The 27,375-nt window shown below is 42.5% G+C and overlaps 2 protein-coding genes across 2 annotated transcripts in view; one reads left to right on the top strand and one right to left on the bottom strand.

Annotated features, from left to right (window-relative positions):
- The window catches only part of SLC39A9 (solute carrier family 39 member 9), a 39,924-nt gene extending 16,275 nt beyond the window's left edge, over positions 1-23,649 (top strand). The window contains exons 3-7 of the mRNA XM_080651267.1: positions 8,180-8,380; positions 13,860-13,928; positions 15,682-15,767; positions 16,561-16,695; positions 19,690-23,649. Coding sequence (XP_080507393.1) covers positions 8,180-8,380; positions 13,860-13,928; positions 15,682-15,767; positions 16,561-16,695; positions 19,690-19,920 — 722 coding nt within the window. The 3' untranslated portion in view covers positions 19,921-23,649. The remainder of the gene's footprint in view (positions 1-8,179; positions 8,381-13,859; positions 13,929-15,681; positions 15,768-16,560; positions 16,696-19,689) is intronic.
- A 320-nt stretch (positions 23,650-23,969) lies between these two features.
- LOC308251013 (mitochondrial intermembrane space import and assembly protein 40-like) lies at positions 23,970-24,777 on the bottom strand (the record flags this gene model as incomplete). The annotated part of the gene is made up of 1 exon (XM_080673988.1): positions 23,970-24,777. The coding sequence occupies one exon, from the start codon at positions 24,775-24,777 to the stop codon at positions 24,358-24,360; it is 420 nt and encodes a 139-aa protein (XP_080530114.1). The 3' UTR covers positions 23,970-24,357.
- Between the last annotated feature and the right edge of the window lie 2,598 nt (positions 24,778-27,375).

Genomic DNA, 27,375 nt, shown 5'->3' with positions numbered 1-27,375 from the left:
AACAGAGCCAAATATCAACAGCACAACAATTGAAATTTCTTTCGAGAGCCAAATTTTTTAAACTTAAACTTCTTCTAACGCCACATCTTCAAAATAGACTCACCCAGGCCGTGGTATTTTGTGGAAGAGCCACACTCAAGGGGCCAAAGAGCCGCATGTGGCTTGCGAGCCGCAGTTTGCCGACCCCGGCTCTAGTCTAACCAATTGCGCTACCTGACCAGGGCCTAATTTGTGTGTTTAAACCAGAGGTTGGCAAACCTTTTCTGTAAAGAGTCAGATAGTAAACATTTTAGACTTTGTGAGCCATGTGCTCTCTATTGGTACTGTTCAACTCTGCCCTTGTAGTTCACTGATTCTTTCCCCTGTCATCTCAATTCTGCTTTGAACCTATCCAGTAAACTTACTGTTTCAGATATTATATTTTTCAGTTCTCAAATTGCTACTTCGTTCCTTTTTATAGTTTCTAATTCTCTACTGAGGACATCCATTCATTTGAAAGGTGTTTACCTCAGAGAGCATAGTTATAACTGCTTTAAAGTCTTTTGAGTATAGTATTCTAGTATCTGAGCTATATTGGGGTTGGGTTGGTTATCTTTTTCATTGGTAATTGGCCATATTTTCCTTTTTCTTTATATGTCAAGTAATTTTCTGTTGTATCCTGGACATTTTTAATATTATAATTTGAGACTCTGGGTCCTCTCAAAATCCTCTGAAGAATTTTTTTTTTTTTTTTTTTTCCGTTTTAGCAGGCAGTTAACGTGGTTTGGTCAGACTGCCAGTTCTCAGGCTGCCAGTTTTCTGTTGCCTTTTTTGGGTGATGGTTCCAATTCTAATTCAATTTTTAAAATACACATATATATATATTTATTGATTTCATAGAGGAAGGGAGAGGGATCGAGAGCTAGAAACATCAATGATGAGAGAGAATCATTGCTCGGCTGCCCCCCACCTGTCCTCCAGTGGGGATTGAGGCCGCAACCCAGGTGTATGCCCTGACCCAAAATGGAACCGTGACCTCCTGGTTCATAAGTCAACACTCAACCACTGAGCCAAGCCACCGGACTTAGTTCAGTTTTTAAAGCCTTTGCTATACTGCTTTGGGTCTGTCATGTTCCTACTGAGTTCAGGGGTGGGGTGTGTCTTGGACTTGTATCATTTATACACAGAATTAGAGGAAACATCACTCCCCCCAACCCAGCTCTTTCCAGTATTTCTCTCATATTCTCTGGTTCCCAGGGGACCCCCACTCAGTTCTCTGGCCAGAAAGAACTTTCTGTAGGAATTTTAGCTGCCTGTACTGTCACTGCATAGTTCATGTAACTTGGGCTGCCCTCAGGGCAAAGTGACAGGAGAAAAGAGAACAGAATAACTGAATTTCCCTCATACTTTTCAGACCACTGGGGCTATTTTTTCCAGTTATTGTGCCAGAAAGATGGTGTTTTTGTTGTTGTTTTTTTACTGGAGTTTTAACTACTACATTACTGCCATGCAGTTCTGCAACTGGGACTGCCTTCAAGTCAGGGCTGGGAAAGAAAAGGTGGGAGAGGAAGAGGGGAAGGGGATTCCCCTCCCCAACAGTACCTCTCAGCAGCCCCTTTTTCTGGTTCTTTGGCCAGAAGGACAGGGTTTCTTTTGAAGTTTTTGCTGCCCTCTCTCCTGTTGATATTGTTTACTTTATGTAGTCTTCAGGTAGTTAGATGTTTTTTGAACAGCGTATTTATATTAATCAGTACATGACTAAGGCTCTAGTGACTTCATGTTGTTGAAAGCATTACATAGGTCCTCCCCCCCGCCATTAACCTCATCCATCCCGCTCACACCTCCCCCCTCCCTCCCCACCCTCACCCTTCTCCTCCCCGCCAGGTCCTCACCATCCCATTGTCTGTGTCCCAGATTATGCATATATACATACAAGTTCATTGGTTGATCTCTTTATAGTAATTTCACTACATTTTGACTAGTACCACAAGTCCCATCATCCTATATAATAAAGAGGTAACATGCAAATTGACTCTCACGCCCTTACAAGATGGCTGCCTACGACCAGGCCGGCAGGGGGGATGACCAAACAACTGAACAAGCAGGCTGCATGGGCCGGCCAGGCCGGCAGGAGAGTTAGTGAAGGATGACCAAACAACTGAACAAGCAGGCTGCGTGGGGCGACCAGGCCGGCAGGGGGATTAGTGAGGGACGACCAAACGACTGAACAAGCAGGCTGCGTGGGGTGACCAGGCTGGTGGGCGGGGCAGTTGGGGGTGATTAGGCTGGCAGGGAGGGGCAGTGAGGGGTGACTAGGCCAGTGGGGGGTGCAGTTGGGGGTGACCAGGCCGGCAGGAGGGGCAGTTAGGGACAACCAGGCTGGCAGAGGGGGGCAGTTGGCGGTGACCAGGTTGGCAGGGAGGGGGCAGTTGGGGGCGACCTGGCCGTAAGCGGGGGGCAGTTAGGGGTGATCAGGCCGGCATGCAGAGGCAGTGAGGGGTGATCAGGCCAGCAGTGGGGGGGCAGTTAGGGGCCATCAGGCCAGAGGGGGGGGCAGTTAGGGGCGATCAGGCCGGCACGTAGAGGCAGTTAGGGGCGATCAGGCCGGCACATAGAGGCAGTTAGGGGCGATCAGGCAAGCGCCGGGGGGGGGGGGGGGCAGTTAGGGGTGACCAGGCAGGCAGGCAGGTGAGTGATTAGGAGCCAGTGGTCCAGGATTGTGAGAGGGATGTCCGACTGCCAGTTGATCAGGCCTAAACCAGCAGCCAGACATCCCCCTAGGGCCCTGGATTGGAGAGGGTGCAGACTGGGCTGAGGGGCCCCCCACCTTTTGCACAAATTTTGTGCACCGGTCCTCTAGTTCTTTATAAAAAGTAAATACTAATACTCCACTCTATGAAAATGTTTTGAGGTAGCTCAACCATGATGTTAGCTTATTTTAATCAAGTTATCTCCAAATTTTCCACATCTCTCTTCATACTGATGAGTTTAGTCACAATAATTTGTTTCTGCTACTTTATCTCCCCCCCACCTTTTCTCTCTCTTTATTTGTAGATCAAACCAACTTTTCTCTAAACTTCAAGAAAGGAGTTTGTTTACATGTTACAACAGCCCATGGTTCAGTTCTTTTGTGGACCTTGCAATTATGATAATTAACATATTTTTTCAGAGCTCAGTATACCATGTTAATTAACTGAGCTCTCTGACACTTTAATAAGCACTATTAAGTACTAATTGATGTAAAAAAGAATCACATGTTCTTCTATAATTATAGCTCTAAAATCACTGGAATGAGGTGATTATCAGAATTCATGTGAGAAAATTGTCTTTTCATAGACGCAAGTTTTAAGAAAATGGTTTCTTGAGTACTGCAGTGCTTGTTCAAAGGCGTGCACTAAGAGCGTCCACCTCAGGTAGTTAGGGAGGCTGAGCCATGGGCCCTATAGGACACCTAGCACACAAAGCCACTCTATCAACTCAGGGAAGCAGCCAAAATGCGGAGACAAAGAAACAGATCACAAATGAAAGAAACGGAGGAAAGCAAACGACTGGATATAGAGTTCAAAACCACGGTTATAAGGTTTTTCAAGAGTTTTCTAGAAAAGGCTGATGTATTTAGCGAGACCCTCGAGGATATGAAAAAGGACCAACTAGAAATTAAGCATACACTGACTGAAATAAAAAATATTATACAGAGATCTAACAGCAGACTAGAGGATCGTAAGAATCAAGTCCAAGATTTGAAATACAAAAAAGCAAAAAACACTCAACTGGAAAAGCAAAAAGAAAAAAGAGTCCAAAAATATGAAGATAGTGTAAGGAGCCTCTGGGACAACTTCAAGCGTACCAACATCAGAATTATGAGGGTGCCAGAAGAAGAGAGAGCACAAGATACTGAAAACCTATTTGAAGAAATAATGACCGAAAACTTCCCCCACCTGGAGAAAGAAATAGACTTACAAGTCAAGGGAGTGCAGAGGACCCCAAACAAAAGGAATCCAAAGAGGACCACATCAAGACACATCATAATTAAAATCCCAAGAGCAAAAGAGAGAATATTAAAAGCAGCAAGAGAAAAACAGTTAATTACCTACAAGGGAGCACCCATACGACTGTCAGCTGATTTCTCAACAGAAACTATGCAGGCCAGACGGGAGTGGCAAGAAATATTCAAAGTGATGAATAGCAAGACCCTACAACCAAGGTTACTCTACCCAGCAAAGCTATCATTCAGAATTGAAGGGCAGATAAAGAGCTTCACAGATAAGAAAAAGCTAAAGGAGTTCATCACCATCAAACCAGTATTATATGAAATGCTGAAAGGTATTCTTTAAGAAGAGGAAGAAGAGGAAAAAGGTAAAGGTAAAAATTATGAACAACAAATACATATCTATCAACAAGTGAATCTAAAAATCAAGTGAATAAAAAATCTGATGAACAGAATAAATTGGTGAATATAATAGAATCAGGGGCATAGAAAGGGAGTGGACTGACAATTCTCAGGGGGAAAGGGGTGTGGGGGTCCGGGAAGACACTGGACAAAAATCGTACACCTATGGATGAGGACAGTGTCGGGGGGAGGGGGGGTAAGGGCAGAGGGTGGGGTGGGAACCGGGTGGAGGGTAGCTATGGGGGAAAAAAGAGGAACAATTGTATTAATCTGAACAATAAAGATTTATTAAATTTTAAAAAAAAAGAACATGGTTTCTTGAGTATTGCAGTGCTTGTTTACTGTGCAGCTAAAATTTGAAACCATCATAATTCTTTGGAACATGTTTAGGAAAACAGGCTGTTGGGTCAAAGACCTAAATATAAATGTGATACATTCATCCTATCTAATAAAGACAGAATATGCAAATTGACTGTCACTCCATGACAAAGGTGGCAGTGCCCACAGCCAATGAAGAAATATGCAAATTGACGCAACAAAGATGGCGGTGGCTGGGACACTTGCGTCGTTGCCATGGCAACGACGCAGGTGTTCCGCCCCCACCCTGGCCACTCCAGGCCTCTGGGGAACGCGGGAGCACAGGCACAGAGTGGCCAGGGCAGGGCGGGATGCCTGCTATGCGGGAGTGGGGGTGGAGGGAGCTACAGGAGGGCAGCAGGGCCAGAGTGAAGGCGGCGGCCAGAGTGAATGCCCGGGTCCCAGGGGCCGGAGGGAAGCCAGCAGCCAAGGGAAGGAAGGCCTATTCTTGCACGCATCTTCGTGCATCGGGCCTCTAGTAAATAGATAATCATCAAAACTTGTCATCAGGAATGGTTCAAGATAGATTTCCCATGAATTGCTCCAGGAATGCCACATATCAGATTCTTTAGAGAGGTACACTTATCATCTTTTCTCTGTCTTTTTGCTCTACACTTAAATAAAAAGATTGGGTTATATTTGCAATTATGTTTAACTCTTATCCTATTATTCATTAATAAGAATGGAGCTCTTTAAGAGTCTTGTTATACTCCAGCAATTTTCTTTTTTATTTAACCTTCACCTGAGAATATGTTTTTATTGATTTGCGAGAGAGAGAGGAAGGGACTAGAAGAGAGGGAGAAGGAGGGAGAGAGAGCTATCAATTGATTGACTCTGGTATTCACCCGGACTGGGGGTTGAACCTGTAACCTAGGAATATGCCCTGACAGGGAATCAAACCTTTTGGTGAACACGACGATGCTCCCACCAACTGAACCATCCTGCCAGGGATACTCCAGTGATTTTCAACTCATGGCACATATAAACTAATTACTAAAATTCTGAGGCACACCAAAAAATATATTACTTTTTTTGCCGATCTGACAAAAAAAATAGTTATAATTTTGATTCATTCACACCAGACGGCTGTTGTTATGTTGGCGGTTGTCTTTTTTTAATTTGACAACCTAAGGGAGAAGAGATCTGGTATTGCATGTTTTAAAAATTTTGCGGCACACCAGGTGAAAATCGCTGCTCACATGGATGATCATGGGCTAATAAGGTCTATCTCCTCTACCTTTTATTTTGTCTGCTAAAATGTCTGGTGTCTGCTTTTTCCCTGCCCATTCCTCTTCCTTCCCCTCAGCATTATTTTATTGCTCAGTATTGTATGTGACCAGATATTCAGGTGAATATCTAACATAAAATGTTTAAAACTGATTCTCCCAAGCCTTAGCTGGCTTGGCTCAGCGTGGAAAGAGCATCGGCCTGTAGACTGAAGGGTCTCGGGTTCTGTTCCAGTCAAGGGCATATGCCCGGGTTGCTGGTTCAATCCCTAGTAGCGGGTGTGCGGGAGGCAGCCGATCGATGATTCTCTCTCATCTTTGATGTTTCTATCACTCCTCTCTTCCTCTCGGAAATCAATAAAAATATATTTTAAAAAAAAGATTCTCCCAAATGAATTCCATTTAATATGTAACTACATTCCTGAACATTTAGTGAGCACTTAACACTTACTACATACCATACTGGAGATAGATGGTGCTCATGGTTGCAAAACAATCTGAATGTACATAATGCTAGGGAAATATACACTTAAAAATGTTAAAATGGTAAGCCCTAGCTGGTTTGGCTCAGTGGATAGAACGTCGGCCTATGGACCAAAGGGTCCCAGATTTGATTCTGGTCAAGGGCACCTGCACCTTGGTTGCAGGTTCCTCCCTGGCCTGGGCCCTGGTTGGAGCACTTGCAAGAGGCAATCATTCGATGTGTTTCTCTCATCACATCAATGTTTCTCTCTGTCTTTCCCTCTCTCTTCCATTCTCTCTAAAAGATCAATGGAAAAATATTCTCGGGTGAGGATTAACAACAAAAGTTAAAATGGTAAATTTTTTTTTTTAAATATATATTTTATTGATTTTTCACAGAGAGGAAGGGAGAGGGATAGAGAGTCAGAAACATCGATGAGAGAGAAACATCGACCAGCTGCCTCCTGCACACCTCCCAATGGGGATGTGCCCGCAACCAAGGTACATGCCCTTGACCGGAATCAAACCTGGGACCCTTGAGTCTGCAGGCCGACGCTCTATCCACTGAGCCAAACCGGACAGGGCTAAAATGGTAAATTTTGTTCTGTATATTTACCACATCAAAAGAAGCTTTAAAAACTATAAAATCAAACAAAAAAATCTTTCAGTAATTAGAAAAATACATAGGTTTTTATTATCTTCAGATGACATGTGCTTTGTGCCCCTCAAAAATGACTTTTAAAGAATTAAAATATTACAACAGGCTAGTTTCTTTAATTAAAGGTAAAAATGCTTAATCTAATTATAAATGATAAATGTCTAGTATGTTAGCCTCTATTCATGAAACACAACAAAGATAAGGATTCTGGCCTTGACACATTTCTGTTTTGCGTGTCATATATGTGAATATAAACTAGTAGTATTACTTAGCCAGGTGTTAATTACTGTAATTCCGAATCTCATGATAATTCTAGAACTGAATTTAGAATGCAGGATGTGCCTCTATTTTTTTTAAATACGTTTTTTATTGAATTTAGAGAGAAAGGGAGAGAGAAAAACATCCATGTGAGAGAGAAATATCCATGTGAGAGATGCTGCCTTCTGCACACCCCCTATCGGGGATGGAGCCCACAACCCATACATGTGTCCTGCGGGAATCCAACAGGTTACCTTTTGGTGTATGGGATGACGCTCAACCAATTGAGCCACACCGTTCAGGGCAGGATGTGCCTCTTTTAAACGCTCTTCTCCTTTTGGTTTCTAGTTAGTGATTGCCCCCTGATATTTTTTAAAGCTAAATTTTATTTTCAATTTGCTCTTTGTTTGCAACTTTTATATTGACCGAGATATAAAACTAGATAAATTTGTAATTATTTTTTGTTACTGCTCTTATTCACTTGTTTTCATCAGAATAAAACTTACTGTGGTTTATGATGAGATTGGCATGACTTTCTCAGTTTAAAAGGAAGATTTGGAGACCATATCCCTTGGGATTAAGATTGCTTTCTTGCTTGGTGATTTGCTTCCATTTCCTAGGTTTTGAGATAAAAGGCAGGTAAAAGGTCTGCATGCAAAAAGCAGGAGACACTTGGGAATTTTTCCATCATGAACTTTAAGTTGAAGGAATTTGGCTGGATTACAATATAGGAAATGGATGATTTTGCAATAAGTAAGTAGGGCTTGAAATACAGAAGAATGAAAGTTTCTATGTGAAAACATTTTAAGAGGAAAACATTTTTTCTCTTTATGGTTCATTCTGCTCTAGGAAAACACCACCAAGGGAGTGAAACACAGGATGTGATTGCGTCAGACAAAGCAGCAGTAATACCAGTTGCCCATGAACATGAGCACAGCCATGACCACCACACACAGCTGCATGCCTACATTGGTGTTTCCCTCGTACTGGGCTTTGTTTTCATGTTGCTGGTGGACCAGATTGGCAGCTCCCACGTGTATGCCTCTGATGGTAAGTAATTCCAAGGCTTTCTGGGCAGTGTATTAAATTTGCAGTTTAGAAAATCACAAATGATTGAATAATTTAATGTGTCACTGGCCTAATTTAGTGCTAAACCTTGTTCAGGTTCCTGTGAACATTTTATTTGGTTGGGGGAACTTAGTGAGTTGTGTGAGCATTTTATTCAGTTGGGGGAGCTAGTGAGTTGTGACATGTGACACAAGAGAGTGTTTATTGAGTATTGCCCTGGTTGTCTTAAAACTTTCAAGTTTAGTTAAGAGTCTGGGGCAGAGTCTTTTTTTATAAATACTGTATTTTTTATTTGGCATATTTCACTCAACATATGTTGATAATATTCATCCATTTAGTTACATGTAACAGTGGTTCATCAATTTTCTTTTTTTAATTATTTTTTAAATCTTTATTGTTGAAAGTATTACATATGCCCCTCTCCCCCCCACCCACCCCCCCGCCCCATTGATCCCTTCTAGTTCTAGCCCCCTGACACCCTCCCTACCCTCACCCCCTTATCCCAGGCCTTCATCACCCTATTGTCTGTGTGCATGGGTTATGCACATACGCATACCTGGGCAGAAGTCCTTAAACCTTTTTGTGCCGTGGAGCTCAAAAAAGCCTGTGGACCTTTTTTTGGAATAATGTTTTTAATTATGTAAAGCACTAGAGGCCTGGTGCATGACATTCTTGCACTGAGGTGGCAGGGGGAGCTCCCTCAGCCCGACCTGCACCTGCCAGCTTAGGCAGTCAGACATTCTTCTTGCAGTCCGGGGCTCCTTGACTCCCGCCACTGCTGCTGCGCTCGCTAGCCATGAGCTTGGCTTCTGGTTGAGCGGTGCTCCCCCTGTGGGAGTGCACTGACCACCGGGGGCAGCTCCTGCATTGAGCGTCTGCCCCCTGGTGGTCAGTGCACATCATAGCGACTGGCTTTTCTGCCGTTCAGTCGATTTGCATATTAGGGTTTTATTATGTAAAGCATAGTGGGTAGGGGTACAGAGAAAACCAATTATATTGAATTATGGTTACCAAAACATTAAATTTGTGATCTAGTAATATATGTCTTCCTTATCAATGCATTAAATAATGAGATAATACATTTAAATCAGAAGCAGAGTTAAGTTTTATTTTTTAGGATATCTGTATGACAGCTACTACTGTTGCTTAGCTTGACTAAGAACATTAAATTGTGAGATGGGCTTTATCAAGGCAATATGAGTGTTAAGTTGAACATCCAGTTATTTGGGTGTTTGTTTTCATGGTCACTGGTTTAAAAAGTCCTGATTCACAAAGATATTTTCTTACAAATATATGTAGGCACATTGGTAGCTTGCTTATCAAGGAAAGATAAGCTTCTTTCAAGAACAACTAGAATTCTCTAAGACTTTTAAAATGTAACTCCAGTCATAGTAACTTTTTTGTCTTAAGATCACCAAATTCATCTTTGGTGAGGTCAACATCTTTGATCCATGATACAACCTTGAAGGCATCATAATAGAAATAAACTTGAAAGAGTTGTAATAGACATAGGGGTTTACAGATATCTTTTTTCAAATATATTGAAGAATTTTGCAGATAGGAACTGCTGGAAAGCAGCATAGATATTTTGGTCCCTAGTGGGCAGCGATCCCATGACTTTTACCATTTGGCGGCTGAATGACTGTTAGGTGCAGAGATGCCTGATAGTGGCCCAGCTCTGTCACATGAGCATCTACAGACAGGAAGACTAATCGGCTTAATTTAAAGTAGTGATGAGTGAGAGCAGTAATATCAAGATATCTGCAACTAATATGAAATTATCTGGGTCCTGGCAAAATATAAGTAGTGCAGATATTATTTGTAATTTATTGTCTACATTCATAATTAAAGGAAATGCTGATTTTTAATTAAAGGTTAGTAAAAATAAAAAGGCTTTTTTTTTTTTCCAAGGTAAGGTCACAGTCACCCCTGTGTTCTACCTGTGTTCTCTTCTGTGGACCCCAGATTAAGAATCCTTGGCCTAAAAAGAACTGTAGAAAATCAGGCAAACCGATAGTTCATGAAAATGGTCCTTAAGCATATGAAGATATATTCTTCACTTTCAATTAAAATAAGAACAGTGCAAATCAAAACTGCTGAGATACCATTTCTCACCTGTCAGGCAAAAACTTAAAAGCTTGACAATACACTTTATTGGCAAAGCCAAAGTGAAACAGAGTCTCTCATCTATTGCTGTGGGAATGCAAAATGGCACAGTCCTTGTGAGGGGGAATTTGGCAATATTTAACAAAACTACATATGTAGTTACCCAAAAATCCCATTTAGGAATTTATTCCAACAACATGGCTCCAATATGAAAATACTTATGTATAAGTTATTCAATGCAGGACTATTTATTATTGTAAAACCACATAAATGTCTAATAATGGAGATTGGTTGAATGAAGTGTGGTGTGTACATATAATGGAGTTCTATGTAACTATGAAAAAGAATGAGGAATCAGATCTCTGAACTGATAGGGAGATATTTCTAGGAGATATTATTAAGTGAATAAAAAAGCAATAGTGGAAAAAAAAAGCAATAGTGTAAATTCCCTTCTATCATATACTATATTTTGTGTAAGAAAGAGGGAAAATAAGAATATGTGTGTTTATTTTTACAAAAAAAAAAGAAACATAGGATCAGGTAGAAAACCTAGTTGGTTACCTGTAAGGGGTTGGGTAGGGTGGGAGGACATGATAGGACAGAATGGTTTTGGGAAGGTGTGACACTTCCTGGGCATGCCTTTTTTACTTTTGGAAACATGTTAATATTCTCCATTTTAAAAAAATAAAATGAAATCATACACACACACACACACACACACACACGCACACACATACATACACACAGGGTGTTCCCCCAAAAGGTATACACACTTTGAATGATTATAACATCAGTGTTTGTTAACATACAGTTTATTTTCAAAATTTATAAGAATCTACAGAAATGAAAAATATTTTAGTCAATGCCTGTTTTCAGGCATTGGTCCAGGAACTGCTGATAACTCGAGGCAGTGAAATTGCAAACATCAAGAATCATTTCGTTCGGTATTTGTGTGCCCTCAATTCGTCAACTATTGCCAGTTTTGTATCATAAACTTTATCTTTTATTTATCCTAGTGGCACTTTAGGATAAATTTTCTTTGTTCAAAGATAAATCTGGCTTCATCCATTTCAAATCTGTTAAACCTGAAACAGAGTGAAAATTGAGTTATCAGCTTTAAAGTACTAGTATATTTACATTTTTGGGGACACCCTACATATATATCCTATCTAATAAAAGAGTAATATTCAAATTGACCGTCACTCCAACACACAAGATGGCTGCCCCCATGTGGTCAAAGATGGCTGCCCCCATGTGGACACAAGATGGCCGCCACAAGATGGCCAGCAGGGGAGGGCAGTTGGGAGGGACCAGGCCTAAAAGGGAAGGCAGTTGGGGGCAATCAAGTCTGCAGGGGAGGGCAGTTAGGGGTGACCAGGACGGCAGAGGAGGGAAGTTGGGGGCGACCAGGCCTGCAGGGAAGGGCAGTTGGGGGGAACCAACCTTCAGGGGAGGGCAGTTGGGGGGGACCAGGCCTGCAGGGGAGGGCAGTTAGGGGTGACCAGGCCTGCAGGGGAGGGAAGTTAGGGGCAAACAGGCTGGCAGGGGAGCAGTTAGACATCAATCAGGCTGACAGGGGAGTGGTTAGGGGTTGATCAGGCTAGCAGGCAGAAGCCGTTAGGGGCAATCAGGAAGGCAGGCAGGCGAGCAGTTGGGAGCCAGCAGACCTGGATTGTGAGAGGGATGTCCGACTGCCCGTTTAGGCCCGATCTCGGTAGGATCGGGCCTAAACGGGCAGTCGGACATCCCTCGAGGGGTCCCAGATTGGAGAGGGTGCAGGCTGGGCTGAGGGACACACACCCCCGTGCATGAATTTCGTGCACCGGGCCTCTAGTATATATATATATTTATCTATACATGTATGTATGTGTCTCCTAGTTCTGTTTGCAGGAGGGCCTAGAAAAAAAGATACCCCAATAGCAATGAGCTATTGCTATTCTTCAGAGAAATGGCTAATTCCAGGACAGGGGCAAGGTAGCTACAAAATGAGCTTGGGACATCTAAGGGTCAAAAAAAGCAGGAAGGAAGAAGTTGGAAACATGTCACAGGATGTATTATGAACCAGCTTGAAGGGGCTCCCACTGGCCAGATATAAGACAATCAGAGCACCAAAATAATTAAGAATAATAATGAAATGTAAAGCATTGAAAAAATGGGGATCAATGAGCCCATCTGAGGGGTGGGGGGGGGTAGGTAAGTAGGTTAGGTAGAGGATGGGGGAGGTAGGAGAAAGAAAATAAAAGGAGAAGGAAGGGTACTTACAGTGGAATGCTGAATGCCAACTGGTAAATGTAGAAAGAACACTGGAGTTGGGAAATTATCATTTTGCAGCCTTCATAGTAAAAATTGTCTCAGGCAAGTATCATCAGTGAATGTTAAATCTAGGGGCGGGTAAATTTATTTTTTACATATATTTTTATTTATTTCAGAGAGGAAGGAAGAGGGAGAGAGAGATAGAAACATCAATGATGAGAGAGAATCATCAATCAGCTGCCTCCTGCATGCTCCCTTCTGGAGATCAAGCCCACAACCCAGGCATGTGCCCTTGACCCTCCATTTAGCAGGCCGGTGCTCTATCCACTGAGCCAAACTGGCTAGGGCAGGGAGGATAAATTTTGATTTGCTTTTTAGTTGCAAAGGAAAAAGAAGTAACTAAATGAAGAAATTAGACAATTCTTTGACTAGATGATCAAAATTAATGGCATTGGCGTTCTGTAAGTTCCTATCAGACCAACCTCCCTACAGATGACTAACCTCTGGACAAAATTTATTTATTTATTTTTTATTTTTATTTTTTAATAGATTTTATTGATATTTTACAGAGAGGAAGGGAGAGGGATAGAGAGCTAGAAACATCGATGAGAGAGAAACATCGATCAGCTGCCTCCTGCACACCTCCCACCGGGATGTGCCCGCAACCAAGGTACATGCCCCTGACCAGAATCGAACCCGGGACCCTTCAGTCCACAGGCCGACGCTCTATCCACTGAGCCAAACCGGTTTCGGCTGGACAAAATTTAAAAAACCACTATATAAAGACACAGGAGAATGGCCTAAAGCAGGCAAATTCTGACTCCCTAGTCAACACTTGAAACTAGGTGAGTTCCTGTTTTTACTGCGTTTAGCAGTCAGCAACTACTGGGAGGTAGCTGGGTCAAATGAAGATTTCCCTCCTATCCACCTCTTCAGGACAGGGGAAACTTCTAAGTGTTTGAAGCAGAAGAAAAAAGACAGTGGTAAGAAAAATAATGTACTTTAAGAGCTTTCAAAGGATTCATCTACCTCCAGGTTAGAGGGCATCTAATGGTTTTTGTTTCACATTGCTTAATGTCTGCCTTGCTTATTTTTACCTCAGATCCAGAAGCAGCAAGGCCTAGCAATTCCAAAATCACCACCACGCTGGGTCTGGTCGTCCATGCTGCAGGTAGGGAACCCTTTTCTTTTTTGTTGCATAGTGGGATACTTAGTGTTTACATCACAGGGATCATCCACATGGGCCACTCTTGGGCTGGCCTTCAGGGAAAGGGTTACTTAATGAAGCCCCCCACCACAAGCACAAGCCCTAGTATACCCAGTGGCAGGTCTACAACTTAAAAGTGTTTTTGGGTTTTTTTAATGGTTAAGAAAAAAGATTATTTCATGGCACATGAAAATTACATAAAATTCAAATTTCAGTGTCCATACATAAAGTTTTATTGGAACAAAGCCATATCATCTAACTGCAGCTGCTTTTGTACAATTAATGGTGGAGTTGAGTAGTTGCAGGAGACCAAATGGCCCACAAAGCCTAAAATATTTCCTATTTGGCCCTTTATGAAAAGTTTGCTGATCTTTGCTCAAGAATCTCATCTTGAAAGAGCCCCAGCACTTTTTTTTTAAATATATTTTATTGATTTTTTTATAGAGAGGAAGGGAGAGGGATAGAGAGTTAGAAACATCGATGAGAGAGAAACATCGATGAGCTGCCGCCTGCACACCCCCTACTGGGGATGTGCCCGCAACCAAGGTACATGCCCTTGACCGGAATCGAACCTGGGACCCTTCACTCCGCAGGCCGACGCTCCATCCACTGAGCCATACTGGTTAGGGCAACACTTTTATACTGAACAGCGCCGCTGCCCAGTATATACCCTAAGTGTCAGTTTATCAGAGGTGGGCTGTAGAGTGCAGAAGTCTCAGCATTGCTGACTGGGCATGCCTTAGAATCATAACCCAAAACCGACCCCATGGTAGGATTCTGTCAGTGACAAGACTGGAAGGTGGCACACTATTATCTGGACCTTTCTAGTATCACATGCTTTTCTAACAAAAAACCTATCCGTTCAACATTTACTCATTATGTATATATCAACTATGCAGAGTCTTGTGTCTTTATTTTGTTTTTGGATCTGCAAGATGCGGAGATGCTTCCTTTGAAATTCTTTGATATTTATGTTATTACAATTTGATTATCATTGCATTTTTAAAAATTGATTTGAGAGAGAGAAACATTGATTTGTTGTTCCACTCATTCATGCATTTATTAATTCTTTTTTTTTTAAATATATTTTATTGATTCCCTACAGAGAGGAAGGGAGAGGGACAGAGAGCTAGAAACATCGATGAGAGAGAAACATCGATCAGCTGCCTCCTGCACACTCCCCAGTGGGGATGTGCTCGCAACCAAGGCACATGCCCTTGACCGGAATTGAACCTGGGACCCTTCAGTCCCCAGGTCGACGCTCTATCCACTGAGCCAAACTGGCCAGGGCCATTTATTAATTCTTGTATATGCCTTGACTGGGGATTGAACCTGCAACCTTGGTGTGTCAGGATGACACTCTAATCAACTGAACTACCTGGCCAGGGCTTATCAGTGGATTTTTTGAGTATCATACTTTTTCCAATAATATCAACAGTAATAGCTGACATATCAAATATTGTGGGCCAGGTGCTAAGCTGTTTACATATATTATCTCATTTAACCCTCATGAAAACCCTAAGACTATATACTTCATTGAACCCATTTTAGAGATGAGAAAGCTAAGGTTTAGAAAGCTTAAGTAAACTTTAGAGTTAAATCCAGCTCCACTTGATTCTACAGCCCACACAGTCAACCACTACACTGTATAGTTATTGTTGATATTTATAGTTGTTGTTATATATGGTGCTTTATGTTTTGCTCTTTTCAAATTTAGCTGATGGTGTTGCATTGGGAGCAGCAGCTTCTACTTCACAGACCAGTGTCCAGTTAATTGTGTTTGTGGCAATAATGCTACATAAGGTAAGCAAAATTTTGGTATAAGATTTAATATTGAATATATTCATAATTAAAATTTCTCTTTGGTCATAATGTTTTTCTGGAATGGGAAATTTTTTTAGTTATTTTCATGATTGCAGTTCATTATAGAGAATTGAATAAGTCTGTCCTCGCTGTTTTTTTGCTATCATTTTCTTAAACTTTCACTTGAAGCAGTTTTATTTGTATTTATTTGTATTTTTAAAATATTTTTAATTGATTTTTAGATAGAGAGGAAAGGAAGAGAAAGGGAGAGAGAGATAGAAACATTGATGCGAGAGAAACATAAATCAATGAGAGAAAAATCAATTGGTTGCCTCCTGCACACCCCCTGCTGGGGATCAAACTTGCAATCCTGGCATGTGCACTGACTGGGAATTGAACCGGGGCCTTTTGGTGCATGGGAAAACACTCAATCCGCTGAGCCGCACCAGCTGGGCAAAGGGTTTTATTTATTATGGTCTTACACAAACTGTTAAATTCTCTCTAGATTTCTATATTTTTTTGTAATTTTGGTTTATAAGTATTTTTTTATACTTTCTTCTTGACTATTTCTCTTTTTCTGCTACCCAAAAACATGCATACACACACACACACACACACACACACACACACACACACACACACAAATATGATATTTTCTTAGGTTAGAACATTAAGTCCTAAAAGGCAGAGTCAGTCTTTTTTTGTCTGAAAATTGAGTCCAAATGGCACGTACTTCTTAATGTAGAAGCAGTCCATACTTCGGGAGTAATGAAGGGTAAATTTTCTTTTCCAGGCACCAGCTGCTTTTGGGCTGGTTTCGTTCTTAATGCATGCTGGCCTAGAGCGGAATCGAATCAGAAAGCACTTACTGGTCTTTGCACTGGCAGCACCAGTTATGTCCATGGTGACATTCCTAGGACTAAGTAAGGTAAGTCTAACTCATTCCTATTATTTTGTTATGTACTAGAACTTAGGGTCTCTTACATTGAATTTTTAATTAAATTAGTTCCTCAAACTAAAGATATGATTAGGCCCTGGCCAATGTGGCTCAGTTGGTTGGAGTGTTGACCTGTACACCAAAGGTTGCGAGTTTGATTCCCGATCAGGGCACATATCCCAAGTTGCACATATCCCAGTCGGGTGCATATGGGAAGCAACCAATAGATGTTTCTCTCTCACATCGATGTTTCCCTCTCTCTCTACAAAATCAATAAAAGAAATAGAGAAAGAAACAAAGATAAAATTAAGAGTAAAAACCTGTACAAGGTAAATGTCTTAACTCCAAGTCTCTTCATAAATTTAGAGCATTTCCATAATTCACTTAATTTTAAAACATTTTTCCCATAAGTTCCAAAAATATTTGCACAAATATATGACCTTTAAAATAATATAACTTAAACTTAACCAGACATGCTAATTTTATTTGACAGATACATAATAAATCGCAATGCATATTTAACGTTTAAGTAGGCACATGAAGTATGAGTGACAAGCATGCAGCAGCTTTGAGAAGAGTAGAGGATGAGCAGAGATGTTTACATTCAGCTAAGACTCAGATTCTTCTACTCCCACCTCTCATACCACTGAATATTAAATATCCAGTTCCTTGGGATCTAAGAAACCAAATGAACAAACAAGATAAAAACAGATGCATAGAAACAGCTCAAACTGATGGATGCCAGAGGGGAGGGGAGTGGAGTGGGGGGATGGTTGAAAAAGGTGACAGAGAATATAAAGTCAATAATAATGTGATCAGTTTGCATGGTGATAGATGATTACTAGAATTGGTGAGGCAATCACATTTGTAAGGTATATAAATGTTGAATCACTATATTGTATACCTGAAACTAACACAATATTATACACCAACGATACTTACATAATCATATAGTAAAAGGGTAATATGCAAATTTTCCCCTTTACTGGGAGTTTGTCCCCAAGTTCCACCAGGGGGCGGGGCTGGCCAGCCAACCTCCCGTGTCCCCTGCCTCCCTCAGCCCAGCCAGACCCATCTGGCCCTGATCAGGTCAGGCTGGCCGGACCCCACCTGTGCACAAATTTGTGCACCGGGCCTCTAGTAAATAAATAAATATCCAGTTCTTTATCACCTGAAGTGGCATGAGTCATTTGTCAGCTCAGACCCTGTTGTTCAAGGTGGACCTTCCCATGCCTTATAATCCTGTCTATTAGGGATGTAGTTCTTATCAGCAACCCTCCCCGTTTTACTGAAATGTCAACTGACGGGCAATAGGAAAAAATTTTAGAACCAAACTGACTCAGGGCTGGTTCATGGGAACTACTTTCCCCCATATACTCTCTGAAGGTTATTGAGTCTTCTGAGTATCATTCAGTTCATACTTGATATAGTAAAACTTGTATTAAGAGGAACATGAGAAATGAGATGGTTCAAGAGTGGTTAAACTCTATTAATCAAGAATTTGTTGGTCTGGATGGTGTGCCATCAAATGAGGTACTATAAAACCCCTTTCAGTTCACCTGAAGAGCCTTTTTTCAGTCCATGAACAATATATAGTTCCTTTTAAAATAGTACCCTATTTATCACTTCATTGATCAGTGTAAGTTTTTAGAACTTCTGACAGGAATGTAGGATAATTCTGGAGGCATGGAGTTATATTTATGGCATGATCTTTTCTTAAAATTTTAATTAATTGTCTCAGTCCATAGGTCCACTTTTGAAATAGAAAAGCTAAAATTAGCTTATGAGATGTTTCTAGGCTCTGTGAGGGCAGGTATGCATCTTGATTGCCACTGTATCTCAAGCACCTGGCCTACTGACTGTTATATAGGCAGTATCTACACTAATAAAAGAGAAAGATACAAATTGACCATACCTCTGCTACACCCACCAGCCAATCAGGAGTGAGTATGCAAATTAACCTGACAAAGTTGGTAGCGGCCCCGCCTCCCAGCTGCTCCGGGCCTGTGGGAGTTGGAGAAGTTGGGTGCCAGCGCCTGAGGATGGCTGTGGCCAGGGAGACCAAGAAGCCGCCTGCCCCATGATCCCAGGCCACAGCCAGCCACAGAAGTTTCCCACCCCACATCCTCCCGCCCCATGTCCTGGGGGAGACAGAGAAACTGGGTCCCAGCACCTGAGGCTGGCTGCGGCCCGAGAGATGAAGAAGCCGCCTGCCCCGTGAACCCATGCCGCAGCCAGCTGCAGAAGCCTCATGTCTGCCTGCCCCACGTCCTGGGGGAGACGGAGAAACCGGGTGCCAGCGTCTGAGGCTGGCTACAGCCTGGTAGACGGAGAAGCCACCCACCCTGGAGTCCCGGGCACCAGCACTTGCGGCTGCAGTCCAGGCAAAGCCACCTGACCACCATCCCCTGCAGCTGCAGCCGGCCTGGGCACCTATGGCTGACCAGAGGGAGGAAAGCCCAGATCCCGGGTGCCTGTGGTCGGCTGGAGGAGGGAATCCTGAGTTCCAGGTGCAGGGCTGAGGCATAGGTGATTAGGGGCAATCAAGCCAGCAGGGGAGCAGTTAGGAGCCAGCAGTTCTGGATTATGAGAGGGATGTCCGACTGCCGGTTATCCCCCGAGGGGTCCCAGATTGGAGAGGGTGCAGACTGGGCTGAGGGACACCCCCTCCCATGCACGAATTTCGTGCACCGAGCCACTAGTTTGTTAAATATTCATAAATGAATCAAGTATATGAAATTTAATATCTGCATTAATACTGTTGATTCCATCTTATGAATAATACAGGCCTACCATGTTCAACCAGGCTTGAAGTGTGTACATCACCTATAGCCTTAAAACCTTCTTTGGAAGCTTCCCATAAATAACGTAAAATTGCATCTCATCTCAAGATGTTGTGAATATTGAGTGGTTTTTCATTGGGACTTCTTCCTGACCCTGAACTATACTTGACTTAATTTTTCTTCTCTCTTTCTGAATTCACAGAGCAGTAAAGAAGCCCTTTCAGAGGTCAATGCCACTGGAGTGGCCATGCTTTTCTCTGCCGGGACATTTCTTTATGTTGCCACAGTACATGTCCTCCCTGAGGTGGGCGGAATGGGGCACAGTCACAAATCCGATGCCACTGGAGGGAGAGGCCTCAGCCGCCTGGAGGTGGCAGCCCTGGTTCTGGGTTGCATCATCCCACTCATCCTGTCAATAGGACACCAGCATTAAATGTTCAGGTTCCAGCCTCAGTCCATGGCTGTTTGCCATCCAGTGAGAACAGCCGACACGACAGCTGCTCACTTTCTCAGTCTCTTGTCTCACCTTGCCCATCTCCACCTGTATTCCTAGAGTCTGGAGGGAGGTGAGATTAAAACCTGGAGTAAAGGAAAGCTTTTAGAGTAGAAACAACACATTGCAAGTGGATATAGACATTCCATTGTGTTGTCTTTTAAAAGGCCCTGGGCATTTTGAGTTTTGATGTTTCTCTTAACCCTATTCTCAGGGAAGATGGAATGCAGTTCTAAGGAAAAGTGGAGAACTTCATACTCATAATGAAATAGTAATTATGACAGTACAGTGTTCTGTAATTAAGCAAAATCTCTTAATTTAGAGGCTCTGCCACTTTATGCATTGATTTTTAAGATGGGTCTCACCGTGTAAAACTGGTGCTTTAGCATCTATGCCACATGCCTTGATAGAAGGTCATAAAGCCTGCTGTCTTAGATGCTAAAGATAACTGTAGTTAATTTGGGGCTCGAGTCAAAAAAATGATGGCAAGACACATTGAAAGTTGACTTTATACTCAAGAGCTATCCCCTGCAAAGGGGATGTCTGGAGGACTTTAACTTCCTTCTGCACGTGCCTCTTTGAAGAGCGCCTGCCATAGAGCAACAGCAGTGGACTGGCTTCTAAAGAGGTGACTAGTATTTAGTAGCATTTCTTTTCAAGTTCTCCTTTGCAGAACACCTGCCTCCTACACATTCTTATGAGGAGCCAAGTTCTAGTAGGTTCAGGCCTAGGCTCTCCTTCAAGAACAGTCAGATCCCAAAGTATCTTTGGAAATTAAGTGGTGTTAAATTTTAAGTGAATTTGGATAGTTACTGACATCTTTGTAACAACCTTTTTAAAAGTAAGATTATCAAAACCTAAGTTGTCCTTTTTTTTTTCTTTTCTTTTTAAGTATTGATCTTAGCAGATCAGCAGTCCCTCTGGCAAAATACTGGGTTTCTCTTGGGGGTGCTCAATCAGTGTCACCTCAGCACCTGCAGCAGTGAAGAAAGTCAAGGTGTATCACAAATGGGAAATGTTTGCCTGTTCATTTAAAGCTTATTGAAATAATGTCTTTTGTCTCTTCATCTTTTCCATATTTTTCTCTAACTTTCCCCTCCAGTCCCTCCTCCCTACAATTTGCTGCTTACTGCTGGTGGCGATGTTAGTATTTGTGTGAGTTCAGTTCTCATCAGGACAACCACTTCTCGAGCTGTGATGATGAAGATAATATTGTCTCTATTCCTTATTCCCTTCAATGAAGTTCCTTTGTGTCAAATGCAGTTTTGTTAAACCCTTAAAATAGCACTTTCTCTTAGATGAGACGACACAATCACTAATATTCTGGTAACTTAAACAATTGAGATAGTAAAAATGTATAACAAACTAGGATGATTTTTTCGTCTTTGCCAATATCCCTGTAAACCTTATGTTATCAAACAAGTGTATAATAATATTATATTATTTATTTTGATTTTCTATACCATTTCAAAACACATTGCATAAAGAGGGAACCATATTATTTTCTTCAGGGCAATGGATTTAGGAGTTTGTAAAATGTTTTATATGACGCATATGCCAGCATGCCTATGATTTTTTTCCTTCCTAGATTTGTCACTGGGTCAGCAGCTGTAGAACTTGTGAGCCCTCTGCTGGCTGTAGACCAAAGTAGTATAAATAGGATTAGGTTTTATATAGTGGCTGGCAACCATTGCATACAATCTTAAAACCAACGGAAGGCACAGTATGGAAAGTCTAAGTGACTTTCCCGGTAACAGTGACTTATGAGAGTCATGGGGTTTCACCTGGTCCTTCAGAATGACATGGTTGCCTTGATTCTCCCTGGATATTTACTTTGTTAAATGAGTACGGTATTTTAGTGTCTGGTTTGGATGGTAGCACTTTCTATCATATTGTCGTGTGCAGTGATGAGAAATGTGTTCTGCTGGCCAAAGCTTCTTTCAGCAGTGCCTTGCCATCACACTTAAAAGTTTGGCTAGAATATCTTGCTGGTAAAGGCCTTGAACTCTGGCAAGGATTGAACCATCTAACTTCCAAATTTGCCTTCCTCTCTGGACCTCACATTAACAGGCAAACCTTTCAAGGCCTATCAGCTCTCCGAACCTGTGGGCTTTCCCAGATTTTAAAGCTGCTGCCTCAGGAACTACTCATTTCTCTCCTGGTCAGCAGACAGAAATAGCCATACTAACCTTATAGGGCTCAAATGCATCTTCAGGCAGCACGGAACCGAGCAGCGCGGCAGAGGCCTCCCTTCCCTGGGGGAGGAACTTGTTCATGGTGGGCAGTGTCCCAGGAGAGGCCACATCGATGATCACTTACTGACACATTTCAGTTCCGTTTCTGTCTTGTTTAAACTGCCTCCTTAGATGTGGATGCCTTAATGCTCTCACATATTTGAAAACATTTGCGATACTTAAGTGGCTGCCATGATCACAGATGGAATTATTGGCTACCAAAGATGCAATTGATGATGAAAAGTATAGTCCTTCCTTCCTCATAACCAAAGTTAATCTTAATTGCAATTTGACTCCCTTTCCTTGGTAGGGATGGACTTTCTTCAGATTCCACATACCCTCTTAAGTGACAATTTAAGTTGAGAAAATACTACTGATCCATTCCCGTCACTTGGTCTCCAGTGAATTGCTTCTCAGGCCCTAGTTCTCCAGAGCAGCAGTGTTCCAGGTCTGGTGGCTTTCCTGTGCACACTAGTGCCCGATTTCTTTTCTTTAGGCAAAGGTTCTTCACTGGAGTGTAGGGTTAGAAATGGTACTGTCTACAGAGGCTGTGTTCTCTCTTCCCATCCCACCCCAAATCACCTCTTTTTTTTTCTCCCTGTTCAAATCAGCTGAGTTAGCCCTGTTCCTATATTTTGAATCATCTCTAGAAAAAAAGAGAGAGGTGGCCATTTTGGGTGGTCAGTTTTTTGTAAAAAGGAGAAAATGTAATTGCGTTTTCTTACCGGCCTACTACGAAGTGTCACTGCCTGGTTTTTCTCCTTTTCAAGGATTAGAACTAGGAGGACACACCAGCATCGAGTGTATTAAGCCCCTTAGACACATGGTAGCTAGTACTAAACATGGGAACTGTATGTCAACAGCACAAAACCCCAAAGAATGTTCTTGCATATGGGGCCCTGGGTGGCCCTGGGTGGCCCTGATAGACCAAGAATAATGACCAGATTCATCCAAAACTGCTACAGTGCCAGGTGAGACCCCTCTGTGGGTGTTCTGCAGGGGAATTTCTGCTCAATACAGGATGGTTCGCATCACCCAGAGAGCTCTGTTGGAGATGCTATGAAATTAAAACCAATGATGAGGCCCCTTACCTGAGACATCTAGGTTCACCTCCGGGGACCTGAGGGAAACTTGTGACTTGTAGGAAAGGACAGAACAACCATTAGAGATATGCTCAGCCTAACATAAGGAGCGTGGCTTTGATCTTTTTTCTGATAGCATCTTCTAGCAAGTTGGGAAACTCATGAGATACACTGCAATTCCCCTGGTGCAGTGGCCAGAACAGTGATTTTAAATGTCCCATTTTCTGGGTCCTTTGTAAACATGAAATCATTCCATGTATGGCTGCCTTATAATTTTGTCTCTTTCCACTTTAATTGTGAATGGTTAAAAAAAATTTTTTGCTGTTTTCTGATATTAAAATTTTATTAGTGCATACCTTATGTGAGTAGCTCATTAATTCTCCAGTTTGTTTTTTCTGTTTTATGACCAGACTTGACCCACATTTGAACAGCAGAAAAGGTAATGAAGAGCTTTGAAGGGCAGAGGAAAGATGTACCCACTGTGTGCACCTTCTTTAGAGAAGGAGAGAAGGAAAGGGGGAGGGGACACTAAGGATTCCATACACCATCTGCCCCCAAACATACCAATTCATTGGCAGTTTTCTTTTTTTGGCTTTGCTATTGTTAGCAAATATTATTTTTTTTTTTTTTAAGGAAGATGTTTTTATTTCTATTTCATTTCCCAAACGGGTATAAAATCTACTAAAAGGGAGATAATGAATCAGAATAAATCAGCTCACTCACAAGAGACACTGCTAGATAATGATTTTTAGTTGCTGAGAGTACTCAGCACATAATTTCAAAGTGGCAAACTTAGAGGTAATCTCAGAGGAGAATTCGAAAGCAGTAGCCACAGTCACTGGTAGAGTTATGTGAGATACACAGACATATAACACCATGTTTTTCAGTGTATATGTCAAGGGGCCAAAACCCCTGATCATCAAAATAAGTTATTTTGTACATTACAGTGCACAGAACCATAGAGGGAAAGACTTTCTTGGAGAGTGACCGAAAGGCATCTGCAAAAGGTTCATGTCACTCTGAGTGGAAGGCCAGGAGCCAGTGCTGCAGCACGGCCTTCATTAGCTTGACCCCTTCTCTTTGGTTGCAGTGACCTCAGCGGGAGCTGCCTTTTCTAAACGTCCTGCTGGCTTCTTTTCTTCCTCCACCACTTCCTCCTCATCTTGGGGATAGAGATCTGGGTACTTGTGCATGCATTCCTGCATGGCCCGGAACTGGTCTACACAGTCTGATCCCTTGAGATCCTCGGTACTAAAGTGGAAGCAGGAAAAGGCTGACTTGAATTGTTCCCCACAGGGGCCACTAGCCATTCCCCCAAGGCACGGGCAGTTCCAGTTAATGTCTCCATTGGGCAGGATCAATCCATGCTCCTCGTATGGATCATTGGGATCATCAGCCACCAGCTCTGCATTGCTTGGAGTTTCATGGTCTTTGGTCACAAATATAATTTGATCCTTCCCTTCCTGCCGGCAGTAGGCCATGGCTGCAGTCCAGCGCTCAGACCTCGCGGTAGCAAATATTATTTATGAAGGTAGTTATCTACCCCCAGAAAGGAGAAGCAGGCAACAGATCCCAATCACAGGGGTTCATTTCAAAGGATAAAGATATGCTATCTGAGGACATGGGGGCTGTGGACAATTGACCCTGGGAACAGAGGTTTATTTAGAAGTGTGATCTGTAAACTTGATGTTTTCTTTCTCTGTGGACTTTAGTACTGAAGCTCACTTTTTAACTCATATACAGATAAGCATTATATACAGCAATGTATCTCCTAAATATGCAGTTTGTATGTTTAGTCATTAGATTCCATTATTTATTACTGGTCCACTTTGTGCTGGTTTTCTTTATATATCACATGTGCTACAGTAAGTTACAAAGATTGTGCCCAGAGGTACATGTTTTCTAAAACCTCTCCTCATGAATAGGCGAAGAGGACATGCACTATGATTGCTGCCATCTCTTACAGAAGCCTTTGGGGAAAGTGCCTACATACCTCCTGTGCCTTTGAAATCTTAGAGAGCCAACATTAAGTAACGGCCCTTTTGTCCTGCTGCCTTTAGGTCAAAATGTAAATACAGGCCCTAGCTGGTTTGGCTCAGTAGATAGAGCATCGGCCTGTGGACTGAAGGGTCCTGGGTTCAATCCCCAGTAGGGGGTGTGCAGGAGGCAGCCAATCAATGATTCTCATCATTGATGTTTCTATCTCACTCTTACTCTCTGAAATAAATAAAAATATATATTTTTAAAATGTATATACAGTATATAGGTTTAGGCCAAATAGCCAGCAATCCTTATTCTGTTTGGTTTCATTTCTAATTCTTCTAAGCTAGAGCCGTCTTAACAGTGTGGTTTCTATAATATAAGTAACAAACGACCTCATGTCTTATCCCTGTGTCTAGAATGCCCTTCCCCTAGCTCCCTCCCCTCCTTTAGGTCTGGATCCAAAGTCTTCCATTAGGCGCCCTATGCCTGCCTTTTTAAAAATTGTAATCTGCTCCACCCCCACCCCAATGCTGCTCACCCTGTTCTATTTGTTTCTATAGCGCTAATGGCCTTTTAATCTGCTTTATAATAACTCTTTGTCCCTCTATCTTGATAAAATATGAGCTCCTGGAAACTAGTTCTCTAAAATGTATGTTGCCCTAGCCGGTTTGGCTCAGTGGATAGAGCATCAGCATGTGGACTAAAGGGTCCCCGGTTCGATTTCAGCCAAGGGCACATACCGGGGGTTGCGGGCTCGATACCCTCCAGCGTGGAGCGTGCAGGAAGCAGCCAATCAATGATTCTCATTATTGATGTTTGTATCTCTCTATTTCTCTCCCTTCCTCTCTGAAATCAATATATATATATATATATTTTAAAGTATGTTAATTGAATTGGTCTGCCCTTAGGAGACACTTATTTTCTAATCTATGCTCCCACACTCCACCAGCTGCTGCCCTGATCCCTGGCAGAACCAGCTGCTGGCATTAGGGGTATCTCCTTGCTCAGTTTTATAAATATTGCATAGGAATGTGAGTGAAAGCATATGTCCCACTCTGGTTGCCTCATTTATAGAGGGATCCTGAGATTCAGGAGTCACCAGAGAAGGAAGCCCAGTGGGAGGAGATGGAAACTAGGACCCTGAGGAGGCCTGGAAGGAACTGGACAGTTTACCTATAACTGGAAGGCTCTTGGGTGGCAGAATTTGATAACTCTCATCAGATACTCAATGGCTGTCAGGTACAGGAGAGCATAGATCCTATATTCTCCAGAGGATAGAATGTGAAGTACACTGAGCCCCATCTCTCCTCCACTTATTGTTCACCTCTTACTCAGTTAATTGAGCCCTTCCTATGGACCAGGCACTCCTACAGGGAGTGGGGATTAGTGCCAGTCCTTGAAGTGCTTGTGGTTCTTGAAGGATTCAAACAAGAGAACACAGTGGCCAATAGGTAAGGACTGGAGACAAGGAAGCATAGGGTGCTCAGAGAACATGTGGGGGCAAGAAACCCAGAGTGGGGTCTTCAGGGAGATGAGACCAGAGCTAAATTCAAAGGCTGAGTAGATAAAAAAAAAAAAAAAAGACTGAGTAGAATGAACTAATGAAGAAGGTAGGAAGGTTTTTCTGACCAAGAGAACCCATGTGGGCCGAGGCCTGGTGGCACAAGAATGTGGATTCTGCATAAAAGTGCCTATGGCCGAGGGAGAGGGGAAGCAAGAGGTGTGCAAGATTTGTCCGTTCCTTGGATGATGTCTAAGTTTCCAGGTTTAAAATTGTAGATCGACAGAGAATTGGGCCTAATAAGGGTCTTTGTAATTCCTGAGTCAACCCCAACTAGATCCCCTTCTCAAGTGTAGTCTTGGCTGACCTCTGAGGTCCTGTCACCACATGGATGACTCATGGACATGGTAGGTCAGTTTCCAGATCCTTGCACCAGTGGCTCCTCTGGCACCTCAAGGTGGAGATTAGTGACTTTATCCCTTATCCCTGCTTCTCTCCCCCACTTCCTGGCTGGGGCCCAAGGACTCCCTTTATTCTACTGCTGAACATCTGTGTTGCAGTTGTATACAGAGGCTCAGTCTTGGCCTGGGAGGGA

This window comes from Plecotus auritus (assembly GCF_963455305.1).
Source record: "Plecotus auritus genome assembly, chromosome: 1".
Classification (NCBI taxonomy): domain Eukaryota; kingdom Metazoa; phylum Chordata; class Mammalia; order Chiroptera; family Vespertilionidae; genus Plecotus; species Plecotus auritus.
The sequence above is the reverse complement of the archived record's forward strand: the minus strand, read 5'-3'. Positions and strand labels throughout refer to the sequence as shown.